This window comes from Arvicola amphibius, chromosome 12 (genome assembly GCF_903992535.2).
Source record: "Arvicola amphibius chromosome 12, mArvAmp1.2, whole genome shotgun sequence".
In the NCBI taxonomy this organism is placed as follows: domain Eukaryota; kingdom Metazoa; phylum Chordata; class Mammalia; order Rodentia; family Cricetidae; genus Arvicola; species Arvicola amphibius.
The window spans coordinates 64125592-64148176 of NC_052058.2; the positions used below are offsets into that span (position 1 = coordinate 64125592).

The following is a 22585-nucleotide window of genomic DNA, read 5'->3' on the forward strand; positions in this document are numbered from 1 at the left end:
GGGCGGGAGGCGAGCCCGCGCTCCCCGGTGCACCGCGTCCGCCCCGGACCCGCACCTGAGGCCGGGTCCCGCCTCCGTTCGGGGCCACGCTGGGGACCCGCCTCCCGGCCCGGGTCCCACCCTCCGCTTGCAGGTGGGCTGCGGCGCCCGGCCCTCGGGCGGTGGGCGGCGGGGAAGGAGGTGAGCGGTGTCCGCGCCCGCCGCCGCCGCTCCGGTGCTGGTGACCGCGCCGTCGTCCCTTTACCGCAGCCAGGGAGCCCGCCCCGCCGCCGCCTGCTCTCCCCCCCGCCCGGGACACCATGGAGCTCTCCCCGTCGTCCGGAGGAGCCGCGGAGGCGCTGTCGTGGCCGGAGATGTTCTCGGGGCTGGAGTCCGACTCGCCGCTGCCCCCGGAGGATCTGGACGCGGTCGTCCCAGTCAGCGGGGCAGTAGCCGGTGGCATGCTGGATCGGATCCTTCTGGAGTCGGTGTGTCAGCAGCAGAGCTGGGTCCGAGTGTACGGTAAGCATCACAGGCCGTCTGACTTAAAAGCCCGGCGTTTCTTTTGCCTTGGGCTCCATTACATTCCTAGACCCCATCTATCCTAGGTCAGCTGCCCACATCCCTTTTTGTTTCAGGAAATGCGTTTTTTTTTTTTGACAAGTTTATCCAAAATAGCGCCTGGGTATGTGACTTAGTAGGATCTTTGGACCTCTTTAGATATCCACAGTAAGTTTATGGAGTTGAGCTGTCTAGACGTTATTCTTCGGTGATTAATTAAGGACACTTGCTTCTGAGTCTTTAGGAAGGTATGATGAAATAAGACACACACCAAGTGAATGGGATTTCATTTCCTTCCTGTTGAATGAAGCAAGTCTGGGAACGAAGATATGAAAAATCTTAGTAGAAGATGAGCTAATGGACGAAAACAAACAACAAAACAGCGCGAGAGAGCAGGCCCCGGTACAAATTCAAGGGTTTGGTAGCAGTAGATTTATCTACAGCTTTCCTTGGAACCTTACTCTCCGCTCATCCTGAGTGCATAGATTGTTTCAGATTGCACTGTTGTTTCTGGTTTTCATTGCAAAGCGACCGGGTTGCCACTCAGCAGGTTTAAAGTGATGAACACACTAAAAACTTTAACTTTCTGCATTCCTAGTAACCACCTTTTAAATTAAAACTGAATGATGGTTTTCTTGTAAGGTAAGGCCGTGGCAACATTAAACATGCTGGTTTTGAAAACTCACAGCCCAAGGATTTGTAATCTGCATTCACAGTGTAGCTGCGGCTTTTCAAAATATTGAAATAGCAAGATGTTTATCACTTAGCTCATGTGGCTGAATATAAGATGACCAGTATGGAGCATCTGGGATCAAGTACAGTGTTGAGATGCTATTCTGCAGACATGTGCATCTATGCCTGTTAGTGATCAGCATATTATATTTATTTTTTGCTTTCATACTTCCAAATAGGTTCTACACTTTACAATTCAAGACCAACGTTTGCATGGTTTTCAAGTTGTCTTTGAACGGTTCGGTTGACTTCAAGACTTTGTGTCTATCTCTGTGAGAAAGTTCTCAGACATTTGAATTCTTGCCTCAGTTCTGTCACTAAACTTATTAAATAATTTAGAGCAGATTAGGTCATTTTTTCCCCCTCAGATTCCTTATCTAGAAAGTGAGTGGATTGGATTAAATATTCTGGAAAGGTCCTTACAATAAAAAAAATCAGCAACTTATGATTAGTTCTTAGAAATTTCTGTATTTTGCTTTGTATTTTTGCTGATGTTTCTAAGAGAGAGAGAGAGAGAGAGAGAGAGAGAAAGAGAGAGAGAGTGTGTGTGTAAGAATTAAAGCAAAGGAGTGGGAACTGATGCAGAGTTACTCACTTTATGCTTCTCAGATTAGATTAAAAGCTTTGGTGCCTGATAGTCCACCTGTCTGCAAGTTCAGTTTAGCTGATCACTTATAACAGGTTGATGAGAGTCTAAAAGTGAATATAAATTAGGATTCATTGTGGTTACATTTTGCTAATTTATGATGTTAGAGATAGGACCATGTTACTCTTAGGAACATGAAAATGAGTGTTCAGAAAGTTGGGTATTCTAGCTATTATTTTAAATATCATCCTTCACATGGAACCCATATAGATTTATACTGTTGTTTTGATAATCTTTTCTAGAACTTGACTTGCATGCATGTTTTTGCACACACATAAACACACCCGCCATACATATCTACACCTAGAAACATACAACTAGGGCTGAGAACCTGATGGTTTTCTCTTTGATTTTGCTACAGCTTGGTTGTCACTTAACTTTGTACACATCGGGCTTTAACCCCTGGTTCCAGGTTTCTGCCTGCAGTGTGAAATCTGGAGTAGTTGGCTTACATGTGCACACATTCATACACAAGAAGGCATTCAGAGGGAGCATTTGTCAAGTGGCAGAATTTCCACTGCATCATCTCTTTTTAAATGTATGATTTCTGTCAGTCAATTAAAAATTGTATTTATTTACTGTTTAATACCACTGCTTTTCTTCTAAGGAAGTTCACCCTGGACACTGCTTTGGCTGTTCGTAGTTGGCTACAAACATTCCAAACTAAACAACGTTTGACTGTTTTAAAATTGTCTATTGTATGATTCTCTGAAGTCAGAATAACAGTTTTTAAAATCGTATTTATTGTTTAGACAGGGTCTCACTGTGTATCCCTGGTTGACCTGGAACTTGACATATAGACCAGGCTGGTCTCACACTCACTGAGATCCGCCTGTCTCTACTTCCAGAGCTTGAATTAAAGGCATGAGCCACCACGCCCAGCTGGAAAGTAAAAATTTAAGAAATATTAGTTTGTTTTCATGTTTCTTGTCTGCTTTGTGTATTCAAAACGGATTCTCTTGGGTCGTATTTGATCTACATAATTTGAGATTTTTTTTCGTTGTGGTCCACCTATTTGAAAGAACCCCAGGAACTGGGAACCTTATGTAGAGTCCATGACTGGAGGTTAAGAACCTGGCTTGCAGTTCTGGCTTTGTCACAGATTGGTTCTCGAATTTTGGATAAATAGTTTTAACTCCTAGCTCTAAGTTTGTACATCAAATGTGGAATCTGGTTTAGTTGGTCCCATTATTTAACTACTGTTTGGCTTACAAATTCCATCCTGACTTCAGAAGCCAGTCACTGAGCAAGCTCTTAATTCAGTGCTTTAAAAGTCATCATTGTCAGGAGGACTCTTGGGGAGCCCTTTCATCAAAAGGTAAGTGAACTGAATTGAAAGAAGGAAAGTCAGAGCGAGATGTGTATCTGCTTAGGATGTTGTCACACGTTAGGAAGGTAGATGTAGGGTACTGCTCAGGTCTGGCTTACACAGTGTGGGGATCTACACAGTTTTAAAGGTAGACTGCTGAGAATTACTGAGTGATGCTGGCTGCTGCCTGCAGCTCACGCCCTCTTCAAGACTTTTCTTTGAAAAAAACAAACAAAAATATTTCTCCCTTCCTAAGAATATTACACAAAACTTTTAGGAGCAATATTTTATTTAACAGATCTGAAGGCTGGCACTGTTTTTACTTTGTGGGTAACAGGTTTGGCTCTTTGATTGATCCAGAGCTTTGTGTATTGCCATGATTTGGAAAACTACTTTGGAATATGTTCAGAGCTTTGTAGTAGGTGGATCTATATTTAAAGCACAAACAAATGCAAGTTGTTAAGACACAGCTAAGAGAAAACCTTTATGCTGTCCTTTGAGTAAAATGTTTCATTCCAGTATTACAATAATTGTGCCCATGTCCTGTCAAGACAATAAAATTTTGACACTGGGAAATCTGTCTTGTCTGTATCCTTCCTTTGCCACCTCCTTTATTGTCATCAGGTCTAGCAGATTGGTGCTTTGCCTCATAGTAAAGAGGTGTTGAGTATCAGTCCATCTTCACTTTGCCATGTTAGAGCTCAACCTGATTGAGTTTATGAGTGGTAGAGTAGCTTAAACAAAGACATGCCACAAACAGCTAAATATGGATGCAGAATCCAAGAGCATCAAATGCAGAACATTTCCCAGATATTTATAGCGTCAAAGCAAAGTCAATTGGCTGCAAAAGCTCAGCAGGCCAGCAAAAGGAAACGGGAGCGGCAAAGTCAGCCGTACTGTCTATGCTTTCTGGTAAACAATGAGAACATTAAAACGAACTACTTTACTGTGAGTGGATGGATAGCAAGAGTAGATACCCTGGGAACGATTTAAGCTACTCTAGAATTGTCTGTGGTAGTGCTGTGCACTCATCAGTGTAACACGTTTTGCAAGTTGTGCACTGATCATTCTCGGAGGGTTAGAGACCAAGTACATTCAAGAGTGAACAAGAAATCTTGTACTTTAAAATTTAATGTTACCATAAGGGTTTATCTAAAATATTTAGTTAATAAAATGATTAATAACATTATCATTAAGTTAGTGTAGATCTCTCTTTTTATTAATTGTGAAAGGAACCTGCTGGAAAGTTTCTAAAAGTTGGTAGATACTAGTTCAGCAAACACAGGAAAAAGGAAATTAATTATACTGCGTTAAGTACCATGGACTTCTGGAACTATAGACAGTGGGAGTTGGTAAGCATTTCTCCTGCGAGCTGATGGGATGAAAGCCTTATATAGTTGTAGTATATGACATTTAATATGTTTCAGGAATTGAGTCAAAGATGAAGCCTAGTTTTTGCACTTCTAGAGACTTGGTATTTATTTAAGATGTTATAACGAGCAGCAAGTTGGGAAGCTGTTTCACTGTGGCCCAGTATGTTATATTTGTCTTTCTTTCCTTAAATCGGTTTTCTCTTTGTAGTTCTAATGTCCTAGAACTTTTTCTGTAGACCGGGCTGGCTAGAACCTTAGAAATCTACCTGTCTTTGTTTTCTGACTGCTGGAATTTAAGGCTTTCAAAGAACACCTGGCTTCATTTTGGCTCACTATGAATTATATGTGGTTCACCCACTAGCTTTTTATAGGATGTTTTTAGTTAACTTTGGATATTACTAGTGAATAATTCTTTTTATATCCCCCCTCTTATTTTTTGCTTCCCCTGCCCTCAGTCACTCATTCTTATATACTTCAGTATAACTGTTTTGGAATAATGTATACCAGAGTGAAGTTTAATCAAGTTCGAAAGTTTTTGGCATGCTATATTATTGACTGGTAGAAGAAAGATAAGGGAATATGCATCATTTGCATCCCCAAACATGTTCACATTACTTACGTGTTTTAATTTTCTTAATGTTGTTTTTGAACTAGTAGAAATGAGTAATAATATTTTAGAAATTCTTAGAATCTTGAGTCCAGTATTTATAATCTGGCTTAGGTTCTGAATGTTGATATCTGAATTATTTATGTGTATATGTGTGAACATATGGGGGCCAGAGCTGGATGTGGGCTTCTAACTTTGTTACTGTGAGACAGTGTCTCTCACTGAGCCAAAATGTAGCTGTTTTTGCTAGGCTGACAGACCTGCTGGCCAGTGATTACTCAGAAACCTACCTGTCTCTGCCTACAGTGCTGACGTCACAGGCATGCATAGCCATGCCTGCCTTTTATATGAATGGTGGGGCCTTGAAATCAGTTCCTTACGCCTGTAGAAAAACCGTTTTAACCCACGGAACCATCTTCTCAGCCCTTCCAAATTCATTTTATATGTATTAAGAGTTCTTTACCAACTGTGTATGGTGGCACACATCTGTAATCCCAGAACTGGGAAAGGAGGAGGACGATCTTGAGTTGAAGGCCAGTCCAGGCTACATAGTAAGAAAAAGAGAATGAGTTCTTTTTTTCACATTCTAGAGACTTTCCAAGAAAATGTTATGTACTTTTATATTCAAATAGTTCCCTTTTCTTGAGAGAAAATTTCTCATATTGTATGTTCTATTGATGTTCAGTTCATAGACAATAGTGAACAATTTGTTTTTTTATTATCTCAGTATAGTTCTGATTTCTGTCATTGATTCATCATTACCTTATTTTCATAGAATTGTGTCTTTCATTGACTCATTGTATATCTGTAATCTCTTCCTCAGTTATTGGACATTTTAGAATTAAAAAGTGATTTTAGAAAAAAATATATAGCATATGCACAATAACATAAAATCTCTACTGACATTTAGAGAAATTGTCAGGAATCAGTCATGTTAATATTTCTGCAATCAAACTAAGTTCTCTAAGGACTTTAAATAACTGCATTAATGTAGGTTAGAGACTACCGTGAGAAAAGATACCAACAAAGCTAGGTTTTCAGAGTTTTGTGGATTAAGATCACAGATTTAGAAAGAAGGACTTATACAGTTTTCCTAACATAAGCTATATAAACACATGGAAGAACTGCCTTGATCTTTTTCACATCTTAAAATTGAGTGGTCCTGTGTGTTGTTGTTGAGACAGGGTCCTACCCTGTATTTTAGGTTGACCTGGAACTATGTAGCACGGGCTGCCATAAAATTTGTGATGATTCTCCTGCTGTAGCCTTCCAAATTTTGGTATTATAAACACAAGCCACCATACCCAGTTTTTTGAGTACTCATAAAATTGCGTTCTGTTTATGTTGGTGGAAATAAATTTCTGTCATTACTGAGGAAAAGGAACTCACATGATTAAGACAGTAGGCTTTCCTGAGATTACTAAAGTGGCAAGGCAGTGGTTTCTGATTCTTTGTTTTCATTAGAAAGAAGGATGAGGTAAGTTGGAGCATAGGGTTTTATGTAATTGTTCTTTACAGTTGCTCTCTTCGGTAGCACAGAGTGATGTGATCACCTTTTAAGTAGGTTAACCACAAAAAAAGCATCAACTAATGTCTGAGTTAATTCAGAAAAAATTTAGCCATTTGCTCCCTTATTCTACAAAAAAACTTTCAAGTAACTAGAGGTGTTTGGTCTTTGCTAACTGGGAAAAGGTGTTTGCAGTGTGCTGAAGGCACTACTGAAATTGCTTCACTGGTTTGGCAGAGGGATAATTGCTCTCTGCTATTTGTAAAAAAACCACCTTTCTTCCCAAAGGTTACCAAGTATTGCTGAAGAGCAGTTGGTAGAGAACTCTACAGATTTAATATTTTCTAGTGAAAAGGTGATCTTGAAGAAGTGCTTGAAAGGAATTAGAAAGGAAACAGCAAATGTTTATAATAAGTATACTGTAAGAAGACAAAACCTAAACCCTTGAAGATGTAGCTGAACTTTGTTATTTTATTTGTACAAATACGTATGTGTGTGCACCACATGTGTGCCTGGTAGGTACTGTGTAAGTCAGAAAAGGGCTTTGGGTTCCCTGGAACTGGAGTTACGGATGGTTATCATTCACATGTGGGTGCTAGGAAGCAAACGCAGATTCACTGCAAGAGCAACAAGTGCTCTTAACTGCTGAGCCAGTTTTCCAGTCCCCATTTGCTAGATTATTATATTGAAGTTATGATCTTTCTTATTTCTGCCGCACAATTAGATATTAGGAAGTTAAGTTTTCTACATTTTCTTACAAAATTGTGCTAATTAGTTTTTCATTTGCTTTTCTGCTTTGGCTCTAGTTTAGATCCTGATTGGGCTTTTATTTATCAATAGTTATCTTCAATATTGCTCAACTTCTAGCCTTATTATGTTACTTGCATTAGGCTTCCGCATTTCTGAGTCTAAGGGGTTGGTAATACTATGGATATAGAGTGGGATTTTTGACAATTTAGAGAAGAATAGATCTTAACAAAACAAGAAAACAAAATTCAGAGTAGTGTGAAAAGTTAAAAAGAAAATTTAAAGTTAATAGTTCTGAGTCTTTGTCAAAACAGTTCTTTAAAAGATGTCATCAGCAGAGAGAAACTGGCTCAGGAATTTTAGCTTATTTCCAAAATTGGAGACAAATTCCACAATTTGTCAGGATTGGAACTCTTAACCTCAGATTCCTTAGCCTCCTGATTTAGCCTCTAGATCTTACGGCTTCCCTTAGGGAGATGACCTTTCAAAACAGAAGGTTACAAAAACTCTACAGTGAGAAATGCCAGATTGTTAGTTTCACAGTCTTTAAGGGAAATGCTGGAAGTACCATTACCTAGGTAACAAAAAACAAAAACGAACAAAACATCTACAAAGCAGGAGGATGAGAATAATGTCAGCAATCCCTTTGCAGTAGACCAGAAGACAAATTCAATGATTTTCGTTTCTTTTGTCTTAGTTCTTTAGGTAGAAATCCTTTATACTGATCTGAATTGATATTTTAAGGACATTTTAGAAAATATGCAATATATTTCTTTGTTTTAAAACTTAAAAAGTATAAATGATTCTTTCTTGAGTTGTCACCCACCCCTCCTTTCTAGTCCCTCTACTTTCCTATCTAATCAATAAATCATTGAAAACTTTATTTATCTTCCTGTTCCTAGTTAAAGTGTACAGAGGGAAAAGTTAAAAAAATTCTGCCTTAAGAAGAAACCAAGACATTTAATTAAAATAAACAAATCAAAAAACACAACAACAAAAAACCTGAACAGGAATGGTGGTTACATATCTGTAATTCCTGTACTCAAGAGACTGAGGCAGGAGAATTGCTACATGTTTGAGGCCAACCTGGACTACATAGTGAGTTCCAGACCAGCTTGGGTTGCAATATGAGACTTTTTTTTTTGATATTTGTTTCATGGTATTAATGAGATTGTGAGCCAATTTGCTAGGAGGGGTCTGGAGTGAGTTTTTCATTGTTTTATATTTGGATTGATAGTATCATAGGTTTTTACTGTTTATATTTATTTTCTTTGTTTTATTTGTGACAATTCAATTACAAGCATTGATTTGATCTATATTTTAACTTACTCCTCTTTCCCCTATTATTAATATGTTTGGCATATATTTTCTATTATTTTTTAAAGAGATTCCTCTTTTTTGGTTGTATTTTTGTTTTTTGTTTTTGACTTTTCGAGATAGGGTTTCTCTGAGTAGCCCTGGCTGTCCTGGAATTCACTCTGTAGATCAGGCTGATCTTGAACTCAGAGATCTGCCTTTCTCTGCCTCCTGTGTGCTGGAATGAGATGTGTAAGCCACCAAGCCAGGCCTGAGATGCCTTATTTTTTAATGATTTATAATGCATAAATGAATCATACTTTGCTCAATTAGTCCTCAGGTTTTGTAGTTACAAGTGATGTTTTGGTGAACAATCTGGAATGTAAGCCATTTTGCTTATGTGCAATTATATCTATAAGAAAAATCCATAGAATTTCTGGGTAAGCATATAATTTTGAAAGACATTGCCACATTGCCTTTCTTCAAAGTTTATCTGTTTATATTTCATCAGGAGTACATGAAGCATTCCTGTCTCTCCAAATACAAGGAGTTAAAATTTTTTTTTTTTTTTTTGGTTTTTCGAGACAGGGTTTCCCTGTAGTTTCTAGAGCCTGTCCTGGAACTAGCTCTTGTAGACCAGGCTGGCCTCGAACTCAGAGATCCGCCTGCCACTGCCTCCCGAGTGCTGGGATTAAAGGCGTGCGCCACCACCGCCCGGCTAAGGAGTTAAAATTTTTGATTCTGACTGTGTGAAAGACTTAAAAAAAAAAAAAAAAAAAGAAATATTTATCCAGAACTTTTATGGATCAAGGCTTCAAGATTTTCTCTTCTAGTCTCTTGGTCTCTTTATATTCATGAGCCAGTATTATATTGCTTCATTACTGAAGTTTTACAGTTTGCAAATATAATTTGCTAGTGATTAAGTTATAATTATTAATAATTATTTGACTTATTTTTTGAGACAGCGTTTTGCTCTAGCTTTGGAACCTGTCCTGGAACTAGCTCTTGTAGACCAAGCTGGCCTCGAACTCACAGAGATCCGCCTACCTCTGCCTCTTGGGATTAAAGGCGTGCACCACCACCGCCTGGCTTGTTGAATTTTAATAATTATCTCTTTTAGACATTAATGCATTTCAGTATTTTTTTGGTGGTGTTTGGTTAGGCAACTTAGTCCTATTTCAGGCATTTATGAAGATGCTGGAGTAGCAAATGTCTTTATGTCCAAGTATTTCAACAGTGCTTCTGTTTCCTTAGGCTAAAATGTCTCCAAAGACCTGGGGCTTAGTGTCAGATTGGTGCAACCTTCCTGAAAAGAAATTATGCTAGTGGCATAGAAAATGTGGTTCATAATTCTAAGACTTGATGCCGTATTGTTACTTATAACATAGCTTCAGGGAGTTCCTTGAATATTACTTAGCACTTATTAAATAGACTCAGGGTCTTAATGCTTTAAGATTGGTCTTCAAAACTGGAGTTATTTTTCCAGTGGTACTACTTATTTTGATTATTGGCTTATTTTAATTTATTTTTACTTAATTTTGCTTTCATGTATGTCTGTTCTCCATATACATGTCTGGGGGGCCAGAGGGGACCAGAAAGCGAGCTGGCTTTAGTTAGAAGTGGCTCAGTTTTGTACAAGTGATTTCATGATTGATTAGTTTGTATCAATTGATAGACCTTGAAAAAGGAATTACTTACTAACAAAATATATGTTCCATATTCTAAAAAATGACCTTACGCTGAGCATGGTGTTACATATCAAAACTTTCACTGAATTTGAGGCAGCTTAGTCTATGTAGCCAGTTCCAGGCCAGCCAAGGCTACATAGTGAGACCTGGTCTCAGAAAAAAAAAACAAAAACAAAACCCCCAAACAAAACAGGCCCCCCTCTTTTGCCCCAACCCCCAAACATATAAACAGATAAAAAACAAAAGCAAAATGACTGTACTCTCAGTATTTTCTGGTTTTGTCACAACTTCTCATTAGTTCTGTAAAATTGGAACTTATGTCCTAGTTTTTAAACCCAGCTTGCTAAAATGGCTAAGAGGAGTTAGTTAGGTTGTATGTAGTGATCACTGTTGAACTAGAAAGATTTTTCTAAGCTAAAGGATTTGATTTGGATAGATTTTTCTTTGCTGTTTTGTGCATGTCAGAAGACTTTAATTTTTATTTTGGAAAGTTCAACTTAAAAACAGTTTGAGAAGATGTTTTTAAACATTTAGATTGCAGACAATTTTTTTGGTGAACCATTTGAAATGTTCAGAGTGTCATTGTAAGAGGGTGTTTGTAGCGTCTATTGTGCAGTAATCCTACCTAAACTTAACTAACAATAATAACGTACCCTCTTAGGACTAATACCTTCCCATTTACCTAGAGTATATTTATAAGTTAGTTTTTTTTTAATACGTCTCCTTTCCCCTATAATTTCAATATACTTAGAATAATTTTTCTTTCAAAAGATTTAGGGAACATGATAAATCTTCACTTTGATGGAGATGTAATTAATCATGCAAAAGTGATTCCTAAGGATATTTTAGTGAAGTGAGGTGGTCAGTATTTGAGCTCTGAAGTAGTTTTTTCTTATGGCAAAGAATGCCCTGTTTCAAGCCAGCGGTGGTTGTGGGATGCCTTTAATTCCAGCTTTTGGGAAGCAGATATCTGTGAATTCGAGGCTAGTCTGGTACACAAAGCAAGTTCCAGGATAGCCAGGGCTCTACAGAGAAACCCTGTTTCGATAAACCTAAAAAAGGAAAAAAAAAATCCTGTTTCTAATATCTAGTTCACAGTTTGTGGTTATGTTTGTTACAACATATCACTCAGTATTTAAAGGTTCATCTTTTTGTTTTCTAAATAGTTTTAAAGTTCAGCAGTCTGATTTGTCATAGCTTCTCTGCCTTTTTCAGAACCATGTGGGCCTGAACCAATGAGGTCCTTATTGGTAAACTGCAGGAATTAAAATGAAAATACTAGAATAACAAATCCCGCTGCATTACTTCATTTTTACTGTGAAATAGACATTGCAAAACTTGTTTTTAGTAATTGTACAATTTAGTAACACTAAACATACTCAAACTGTATAATTATCATACCATCAGTAAATATTTAAAACCTTTTCATGATCTGCAATAAAAATTCTGTACCATTAAATAATGACTCTGCCTTTTACACCTCCACCCAGCTGCTGATAACCTTTGTTTTAGTTTTTGTGTCTGTGAATTTATCTATTTTAAAATTATACCTCATCTATGTAAAATTATAGTTTGTTTTGTGTTGTTTGCCAAATATGTCATTAAGTCTCATTCATTATTTTGTCAAAATTTTATTCTTTATTATGATTGAATAATATTCCATTATGTATGCTTCATTTTGCTTTCCTGTTTGCTGATGGACACTTGAGATGTGTTCACTTTTTGGTTCCTTTGAATAATACTATTAGGAGCTTTGGTATACAAGTATTGGTTCTCACCTGTCCATTCTTGTAGATATTTACGTCTGAAGTGGATTGCAATATACTAACTCAGGTTATGGTAGTTCTCTATTTGACTTTTATGAAACTGCCAACTGTTTACTGTAGCTGCGATATTTAAAAGTCTTGTCAGCAGTGTTCAAGGCTTCCAATTTCTCCCTCAGTGTCCACTTATCTTCTCCTTTTCCTTTTGATAACAACCATCCTGAAGCAGTTTTGATTTATATTTCCATTTCTCGTGAGCTTTGGGGCTTTTTGAGATGGTTTCTCTGTGTGACAGCCCTTGCTGTCCTGGAACTTGCTTTGTAGATCAGGTTGGCCTTGAACTCAGAGATCCTCTTGCCTCTGCCTCAAGTGCTGGGAATAAAGGCCACTGTGTGCCACCAGTGCCTGACTTGCATGAATTCTTAGTAGACACTTTGGTGTTTTTCAGATTGTCAGTTATAGCATTGATTTATATATTGATCTGTTCTCTGATCCCAGTCACAATCACGGGCATGATTATAATGAAGATAAGTAAAGCTTGTGAACTGTTCATTATGAACCGAAAACAGTGCTCAGTGCCTTATGCCTATCTTAGTGAATTATTTCTTAAAAACATAAAAATATTTATGTATGTATGCGTTTATGACACAAGCTCGGGCATGAAAGTCAGGGAATAATTTATCAAGAATTGATTTCTCCTATATGAGTCCTGGGGATTGAACTCAGATTGTTAGGCAAGTGCCTTTATCAAGTTGAGCCATCTCACTGCCCCAGTTTAATGAGTCTTTGTAAGTCAGTCGTCAGAAACAGTGTTATCGCCCTATCCATAGATGAAAAGTCAGAGGCATAAAGAGAAGAATCAGCTTGCCCACAGTTATACATTCAGCAGGTAAATGAGTGATGTAAAACACAGGCAATTTCTTCTTGTATTTATGTTCATAAACACTACAGTTTGGCTTCTTGCAAATAAGTTTAAAAAGTTGTAAATTGCAACAAGGAAAATAGTGTATGTTAATTTAGAACGTGCTTCTGTAATTCACTTGTGAGTTTTATACAGCACCATAACTTCACAGTAAAGGCATTGGTTATGCTGGATGTGTTTTCAAAGCCATGACTTTCTAGGGAATCTTTGTGAACGTGTGGAAGTTTTATCATGCCGATTGTATGACTTTCTAGAACACCTTCGTGGACTTGTGGAAGTTTTATTATGTAGACAATATGAAAAAGCATGTGTGGGTGATTGGTATAGGTATTTATTTAGTAAAAGTTCTCAAAAATTCATGTATTTTATTAGTATATTAAATGTTTCTTTTATATAAAAGAATATCTTTCTAGGCCTCTATGTTTAGTCAAGTCAGTGAGACTCTTGATAGTGTAGAAGGCATGAAATCTTAAAGTTCCTGAGTTGTGTTTGTCTTAGTAATAACTGTGGCCAGTTCAGTAGTTGAAAATGAGTTAAGAATCTTACATTCTGATCAATTTATTAATTTTAAAAAGCACGTAATAAGATGAAATTGATTCAGTGAACCACACATATTTAAAATATAGCAATCTTTTTTGAAATACGTAAATGACCATGGAGCCATCAATAAAATCAAGAAGGACATATCTGACACTTCTTACGGTCTTCCAGTTCCACTTCCCCAGCCACATCCTCAGCCCCATAGCAGACTTCTTGCAGGGGCCTGTCCTCCTCTGATCCCACTCCCTGGGTACTTTGCCAAACTTTGTGGCAGATCCAGCTTTTCTCCATCCTGTGGACCCTTTCTCCTCTCCCCACCCCCTCTCATTCCCTTTTCTTTGTATCAGCCTGCAAGCCCTAGAAATATGTTTTACCTGGGACCCCAGTAGCTACATCTGGAAGGGATTCAGAAGCACTCTGTATGAAGCAACCCACAGCCACCACACTCTCCTGAGATCCACAGAGGGCAACAGAAACCAAGGAGCAAAAAAACCCGTCCAACAAAGATAAGACCAGATATCAATACCTAGTATCACAATCATCCTAAACCCAAACGCCTAGACACCAGCACAGAAGCACAATGAATATTAACCAGTATGCTTCCACCAGAACCCAGCAACCTTACTATAGTAGGCCCTGAGTAATACAACATAGCTGAAACATAGGACAGGGATTTCAAAATAGTTATTATAAAGATGCTTAAGGGCATCCTCTTTAAAGAGGAAATGAACATATCCATTAGTGAAATCTATGAAAACACAAACAGTGGAACAAAGCAAAGAAAACAGTTCAAAACATGAAAGTAGAAATAGACTTGCTGAGGAAAACTGGAAATGAAAAATTTAGTAATTTAAACAAAAACCTCAGAGGTAAACCTCACCAACAGAATACAAGAGGCAGAAAGAATCTCAGACATTGAGGTCAAGATAGAAGAAATAGATAAATGTTAAATGCAAATGTTAAATCTAAAAATAAATTCAGGTACAAAACATTCAGAAAATAATGGAACAATATGAAAAGACCAAATATATGAATTTTAGGAATAGAAGAAGGAGAAGCCCAGGTCAAAGGTACAGAAAATAGACTTTCAGCAAAACCATTGAAGTAAAATTTCCTAACCTAAAGAAAGAAGTGCCTGTCTAGGTACAAGAAATATACAGAACACCATAGATTGGAACAGAAAAAAAATTCTCTATAGCACATAATAATCAAAATACTAAACATATGATTCAACAACAACAAAAAATATTTAAAGCTCAAGGGAAAAAGACTAAGTAACATAAAGACAGACCTGACTTCATTGGAGACTCTAAAAGCTAGAAGTGCCCAGAAGGATGTTCTACAAAGTCTAAGAGACCACAGATGCCAGCCTAGACTTCTATACCCAGCAAAATTTTCAGTCACAATAGGTGGAGAAAAACAAAATGGAACAAAACAACATTCTGTGCTAAAACCAAATTTAAGCAGGTGCTGTCTACAAATCCAGCTCTACAGAAGGTGCTTCAACCTGAACAGGTAAACCACACCCATGGAAAAATAAGGAATAAATAATCTCAGACCAGCAAATCAAAAGGTGGTGGTACGGGAACCAAATCATAACAGTAAAATTACAGGAATCAATAGACACTGTTCATTGATAACTCTCAAAATCATTATCCCCAATAAAAAGACATAGACTAGCTGAGTGGTTGCGGCGTCCGACTTTAATCCCAGCACTCAGGAGGCAGAGGCAGAGGCAGGTGGATCTCTGTGAGTTTGAGGCCAGCCTGGGCTACAGAGCGAGTTTTAGGGTCTAAAGCTACACAGAGAAACCCGGTCTCAAAAAGTAAAAGAAAAAAAAAAGACATAGACTAATAGATTAAATTTAAAAACAGGATCTTTCTCTTGTATCTAAGAAACATACCTTAACAGAAGGATAGAAACTACCTCACAGAAAAGGATAGAATAAGATATTCCAAGCAAATGGACCTAAAAAACAAGCCAGTTGAGCTATTTTAATATCAGGAAAATAGACTTCAAGCCAAAACTAAAAGGAAGAGATAGGGAAAGGATACTATGAGTATGTAGTGTTAGCTCTCCTGCTTAGTTTTGTTTTGCAGTTGTAATTTTGCATCAAACACAAAGACACCCAAGTTCATAAAAGTAATAGTAGTACAGCTTAAATCACATATTGTCCTTCACACAGGTTAAACACTTAAAGAAGTGTTCAACATCCTTAACGGAAATACAAATCAAAACGGCTGTGAGATTTCATATTACACCAATCAGAATGACCAAGATCAGTAAAACAAATGATGGCTTATGGTGACTCCTACTGACATTTTACTATATTTATAGATCTATAGATCAATGTCATCAGTCATCAGAGGAAGATCTGCTTCCTCGTGCAGCAGATGGGAACAAAAAGAGAGATTCAAAATGAGACAGTAAGTAGAGAGTGAGAAACCTCAGAACACTCCATCCTAAATGGGATATCTCCATCACATCTTTCCCTCAGAGCTCAGGGAGTCCTGTGGAAGAGGAAACAATGATTGTAAGAGCCAGTGGAGAAGGAAGGCACTAAGAAAACAAGACCTAAACACAGCAGGACTGATGCACATAGGCAGTCACAGAGACTATGGCAGTGTGCACACAGAGCCTGCACTGGACTGGGTCTGAGCCTGATGGGGTCTCAGCACTGAGAGGGGAAATGGACACAAGGCTCCATTCCTCACCCAGAAGCTATTTCCAGTTGATCACTGCTCACTCCAGTGGTGATGACTGGGTATACAAACTACTCTTAAGGGCTGACCCTTTGTCCAGCAGAAGGCGGCCAACACAAAATGAACTCATTGGCAGTTTTGGAGGTTTGTTGTCTTGTAATGCTTTGCCTGGCATAATTTTTATTTTATTTATTTAATTAATTTCTTTATAGCCTTTTGTGTATATTATTATGGTTTCTAGTGTTGTTTTTATAGGATTTCTCTGTGTGTGAACATGTATGTCTGTGTCTGCGATGTGTTTCTTGTACTTTTTCTTTCACTCTTTCTATCAGTTTGTTTTTGTCCTATTCCAGTTATTATTATTGTTTTTTTTTTGTTTTGTTTTTGTTTTTCCAAACAGGGTTTCTCTCTGTAGTCCAGGCTGTCCTGGAACTAAGTCTGTAGACCAGGCTAGCCTCAAACTCGGAACTCAGGTCTGCCTTTCTCTGCCTTTCAAGTACTCGGATTAAAGGCGTGTGCCACCACCACCTGGGTTGTTATTATTTTATCTTCTTCTTATTTTTTAGATATGTGTTTGTATTCTAATGAGAGAAAGAAAGAATGTGGATTTGGGTCGGTGAGGAATTGGGGGAGGACCTGGGAGGAGTTAGTTATGGGAGAGGAATCATAATCATAATATATTGTATGAAAAGTATTTTCAGTAAAAATTATTGAACGAACATCTATTTTTTTTTCTAATCTCTTTTTGTGTGTGACCCTTGTTAATTATTCCTGTCTGTCTCAACCCCAGTCTTGGCCCTACTATTAACCATTGATCAGTTTTCTTTGTAGATAGTTTAGATGTTCATATTTCCTTAAAAAATTTAAATTATATTTTGTGTGTGCTCGCGCGTGCACGCGCGCGCGCGCGTGCGTGCATGCGTGCGTGCGTGTGTGTAGGCCAGAAGACAACCTTTGGAAGTTTTCTCCTCCTATTGTGTGGGTCTGTGAGGTTGAATACGGTTGTTAGGCTTATGGCAAGTGCCTTCCTTCATCCATTGAATGATTGTCCCCTCCCTATAAAATTTCATACAGGTGAAATCATATGATATAGAGGAGGATGCTCATTCCTGGTCTAGCTTCTTTTAGATATTTTGAATATGTTATTACATGCAACAATAGTTAATTTGTTTGTTTTGTTATGAATAATATAACAATGGATATTCTTTTTGATGAACTTTTTGCTCTTCACTGTTTGTAACTATGATAGGTAATGGTAATGTGAATATTTATTTTTAGATCTTTCTATTGACATGCACTTTTATTTTTATGGACTGGCGAGTTATATGATGATATATATTTAACATTATAAGAAACTACCAAATTATTTTCTTAAGGGATTGTACCATTTTCCTACTAGCAGTGCTCAGTTCCAAATCTGCATCATCTTCAACATTTGGCATGGCCAATGTTGTTCATTTTAGCATTTCAAGACGTGTGTAGTAATATCCATTGTGGTTTTAATTTACATTTCCCTAAAGACTAATTGAACATCTTTTCATTTGCTTTATCAGGCTTTCATATATCTTCTTTAGTGACATTAAATAAATCTGAATACATGAGTTGTGTGGCTTCTTCATATACCCTGGACATAGTTTACTAGATGTGTGATCTATAATTAATTTCCCCTTCTATGTCTTTTTTTTTTTTTTTTTTTTTTGAGGTATCTTCCGAGGGTTGGAGAGGGCAGAGAGCACTCAATTGGAAAAGAACTTGTATTGCAAGCATTAGGACATGAGATTGATTAAACATGTCATGAGTGATAATACACAGCTGTACTACATCTGGGGGTACAGAAACAGAGAATGCCAGGTGCTTGCCTGCTAACCATTATAGTCTACTGTACTCCCATCTCTTCTTGTAAATGTGTAATTAAAACTGGGAGTTTGTACTTGACTTGAATACATCACTGAAATGCTTTCTCCCATCTTAAACATTGCTGTCTTCCAGAAAACCAAGTCAGTTCTTTTGGACTTAAGTTAAACTTCTCAGGCTCCTTACTAGTATCTTTTGAATAATATTGTTAGCCTACAAAAGGAGCGATTTTCTAAACAGAAAATAGGAGGTAAGAGGGACCTGGTGCAGGAACTGCATTGAGTCTACAAGACATATGTTGTACCACAGTTAGGACATTGATTAATACTTGTATTTGTTGGCTTCTTATAGATATTTTTACAGAAGAGCAAGTCTTTAATTAAGCAAAAATAGGTATGTTGGTAGGTCTGATCTAAGGCAACATTATGGGTCTGGTCTTGATAAAAGTGTTTTAGGTAATCACAGTTAGATAAGCCGATCATGAACATAGAATTGTAACTTTAATAAGCATTTTAAAAGGAAGCACATGGTTCAGAATGCATAGCTAAAATGATCAAATTTAGTGTAAGACAGTAAGAAAGGCCTTCTTGAGGAAGATACACCAGCACCAAATCCTAAAGGGTGAATAGTGGTTAATTAGGTAAAGGATATTAGCAGGTGAGTGTTCTTTCTGAGTTGCAAGGATAGCCTGTGTAGCAGTCCTGGTTTAGTAAGGATGGCAACTTCAATGATGGTCATAAAGGCTACAGTGGCTGGAACATAGTGTTGACAGGGCAAATGGGTAAGGCAAGGCCTGTGTCAAAGATTTGGATCTGGAAGGTGATAGTGATGTCTTTGTCATTGAAAAGGTCTCTCAGGATGCAGTATAGGTGGTAGATCTGTGTGCTGGGAGACCATTCAGAAGGCTATTCAGGTAAGAGATAATGGTAGTTTGGGTCAAGGAAAGGATGAAGAGAGAAATAAACAGATTTTTAAGATATTTAGAAGATTAAAATTAGGAACACTTGGTAAAGAAATGGATGGGCTGGGATGACAAGTGTAGGGAGCCTTGTCAAGTATAACTTGTTGCCTAATAGTGAGTAAAACTCAGAGAGGATAACAATCTTGTTTACAGATACGGAGTTTTGCACTGGTGCACTGGAAACATTTTTCTTTCAGACTTGTGAATTTAATTCATTATAACCCTGCCCAAATCAGACCTTTTCCTTGAAGTCCTTTTCCCTTTTGGTGCTATGTACTGAATGGAGGGAACAGCGGATAGCCTCATGCTGTGCTTTAGAGATGCACCTCCAGCCCCTCAAAGTCTTTGCCTATTTCCCCCATGGCTGAAAGAAATGTTCTGTTCTCTGAGCTCCTATTAAGTTTACTTAGATTTCGGTTACATAACTTTCCATAATGTGACCTCTTGCCTTCTACTTTTTGCACATGTGCTTTCTTTCCTTTGCTGTATTGGATATTGCTTATTGAAGGGGAATTTGGTTCATTTAATATGTTTACAACTAAGCTCACCTTCAGAGGTTTTGTGAATAAATTCTTACTGCCTGCTCCAATTTTCTGTTCTGTTTTCCTTTTTAATTAAAACATTATATTATGTTTACCAGTGGATTAGGAGCTTAGGCTTATACAGTGCATGAAATCATGGTAGACATTTTTATTTATAGCAATTTTGTGAAATAGGTACAATTATTGGTTATTAAATTGAGGCTCAAACAGGTATGACTTAACTCCATTTTCTAGTCTATTCTCACACCACAAAGCACATAGCTCTGCTTTCGTTGTCTCTCACACTGTTATAATCTTTCTCCCCAGATCCCAAACTTCTCTCTACCTGGTTCATATTCTTTGTGTATAACTGAAAACAAAATAAGAACAAGTATTTGAAAAATAAAAACCAACCACAACAAACCAAACAAATTTGGCCCTACCATCCCCTTTATTTATAATTTTCATTCACATTTACTTCATTTTTGGTTTTACCCTTGCTGAGGCTGGTTTTGTTTTTGGGTTTCTGTGGCAGCTTTTGGAGACATGTCTAAGGGCCAAGCCTTTTTATAGGACTAAGTCACTATTAGACTGCCTCTTTTTTATTTATGGTCCTCTATACCTGGAAGACAAAGGACACCCTGAGTCTTCTCAAAGGAGCATGGAGTCCATGGAGCTGACTCCTGTTGTTACTGTAGTGATAAAAGCTGAATGTTCCAACAGCTTAATTCATAAAATGTTCAACAGAACTAATTTGAAATGTTAGGCAAATATGGAAATACCAATGTGCTTTGTCAGCAATCTGACTTCGTCTGATTTGAGGGAAAAGTAAGGCAAATACAAGTGCGTTCATGCATCTTTCAAAGTCAGCACCAGAGCTGACAAAATGGAGTATTTGGGGAGGTACATTAAGTCAGAAAGAAATCCATGCTCTTTGCTTTTACTGTGCTGCTTTTAAAAAAATGGAGAGCAAATGGAGATGGGATTTGACAAGATCTCCTGAGTACATTGGGAGCATGGGGACCATGGGGGAGAGGGTTGAAGAGGAGAGAGGAAGGGAGGGGAGCAGAGAAAAATTTATAGCTCAATAAAATCAATAAAAAATTAAGAATTTAGTTAACTTTTAAAAAGACTGTCATTTTCTTCTCTTCATTTTGATAATCTGCATGGACAAGTCTAAAATTGCATTGTCAGAATTGTTTTTTTCAGCCTTAACAACTAGGATTGTTAAACTGAAATAGGAGTAAAAGTGAAGCTTTTGATTTTACTTAACTATTTTTCAATTCCTTTAAAGATATGCTGAAAATTAGTATTATATGAAGTTATATTTTAGGGTAATTAGCATTACCTAAAATTAAAAAGGCATTCTCGAACAGTAGAGAACTAGAACATTGTTCACAAATTATATGATGGTGGAGAGAGATTCCATTGCCAGTATGCTTGCTCTTCTAACCAATAGGCTGATTCTTGAGCTCATAACAAAACTTTTTGCTAGGTGTTACAGAGATGTGGGTAAGTATGACTAATAGTTTATGCCTACTATGTTTTATTGTTCATAGTTTATTGTTCTTAGTTTTTACAATATCATAGGCTGTTATTTCTGTTTTACATATGAGAACACAGATATATAGAGGATGAGTATCTTGGCCAAGGGCATTATGACAGTGGTACTTGAATTTGAAACTTCTGGTATGACTCCAAAGCCTTGTTTATTCTTGTTTCCCATTTTCTGTATTTGGAAGTAGAAGATGTGGTTCATGCTCTCCAATAGTTGTCTATTTGAAATGGTGGTTCTCAAATTTTGTGTGTGTGTGTGTAGTTAGTTTGTTTTTAATCTTTGGGCGTCTACCACCTGACGCCCAAATAATTACATGGAGACTTATTCTTACATATGACCACCTGGCCTTTGCTTGGCTTGTTTCTAGCCAGCTTTTTTAACTTAAGTTACCCAATTTCTGTTTTTCTACATTTTGCCTCTGAACTTTTTAATATACCTTTCTTTTCTTCTTACTTGGCGGCTGGTTGTGTGGCTGGGTGGCTGGCCTCTGATGTCCTCTCTTTTTTTTCACATCTTCTCCCCTTTTTCGAAGATTTTTCCTATTTATTCTCTCTGCCTGGAAACCCCACCTATCCCTCTCTTCTGCCAAGCTATTGATCTTTCAGTTCTTTATTAGACCAATCAGGTGTTTTAGACAAAGAAATATAGCTTTATAGAGTTAATGCAGCATAAAAGAATGCAATACATCTTTGCATCATTAAATAAATATTCCAAAGCATAAATGAATTTAACATACCTTAAACTAATATTCCATGTGTGTATGTGTGCGCACACGTGGGTGTGCACAGGCATACAGGAACACATGCATATGTGTTCTTCTGAGGAGACTAGAAGTAGACTTTGGGTGTCTTGTCTAATCACTCTTTGCCTTATTTATTTGTTTGTTTGTTTGTTTTGTGTGTGGTGTGTGTTCAACCGTGTGTGCATGTGACATGTGGAGGCCAGAATAAGATGGCCAGTGTTTTGCTTCATACTGCGCATCATCCGCTTGAGACAGGATTTCTCACTGAACTCGGAACTCCTCTGTCCAGTAGGTCCCTGTAGTCCTGCTGTCTTCATGCCCCTCCTCACCACTATTGACTCTGGACTGAGTTTATGGCTGAGCTCAGCTAAGCCTGGCCTGTGCATGCGTGCTGCGGGTCTGAAACCAGGCTTTCTGCTGTGCAGCCATCACTTTTCCTCCTGAACCGTCTCCTCAGCACCTCCACTTTACTCTTTCCTGACAGGAATTGCTGCTGCGCTGAAAGTAACTGATCTGACTGGACTGACTGGCCAGCAGGCCTGCCTCCCCAGTGCTCTGATGCAGTACATACTTCTGT

At 37.8% G+C, this 22585-nt stretch overlaps 1 protein-coding gene across 2 annotated transcripts in view; it reads left to right on the forward strand.

Annotated features, from left to right (window-relative positions):
• Window positions 1-220: 220 nt before the first annotated feature.
• The window catches only part of Rasal2 (RAS protein activator like 2), a 293856-nt gene continuing 271491 nt past the window's right edge, over window positions 221-22585 (forward strand). The window contains exon 1 of one of the 2 annotated variants that reach the window (XM_038348684.2): window positions 221-501. In XM_038348684.2, the coding sequence (XP_038204612.1) occupies window positions 300-501 (202 nt within the window). In that variant the 5' untranslated portion in view covers window positions 221-299. The remainder of the gene's footprint in view (window positions 502-22585) is intronic. The other variant, XM_038348685.2, reaches the window with a different exon arrangement.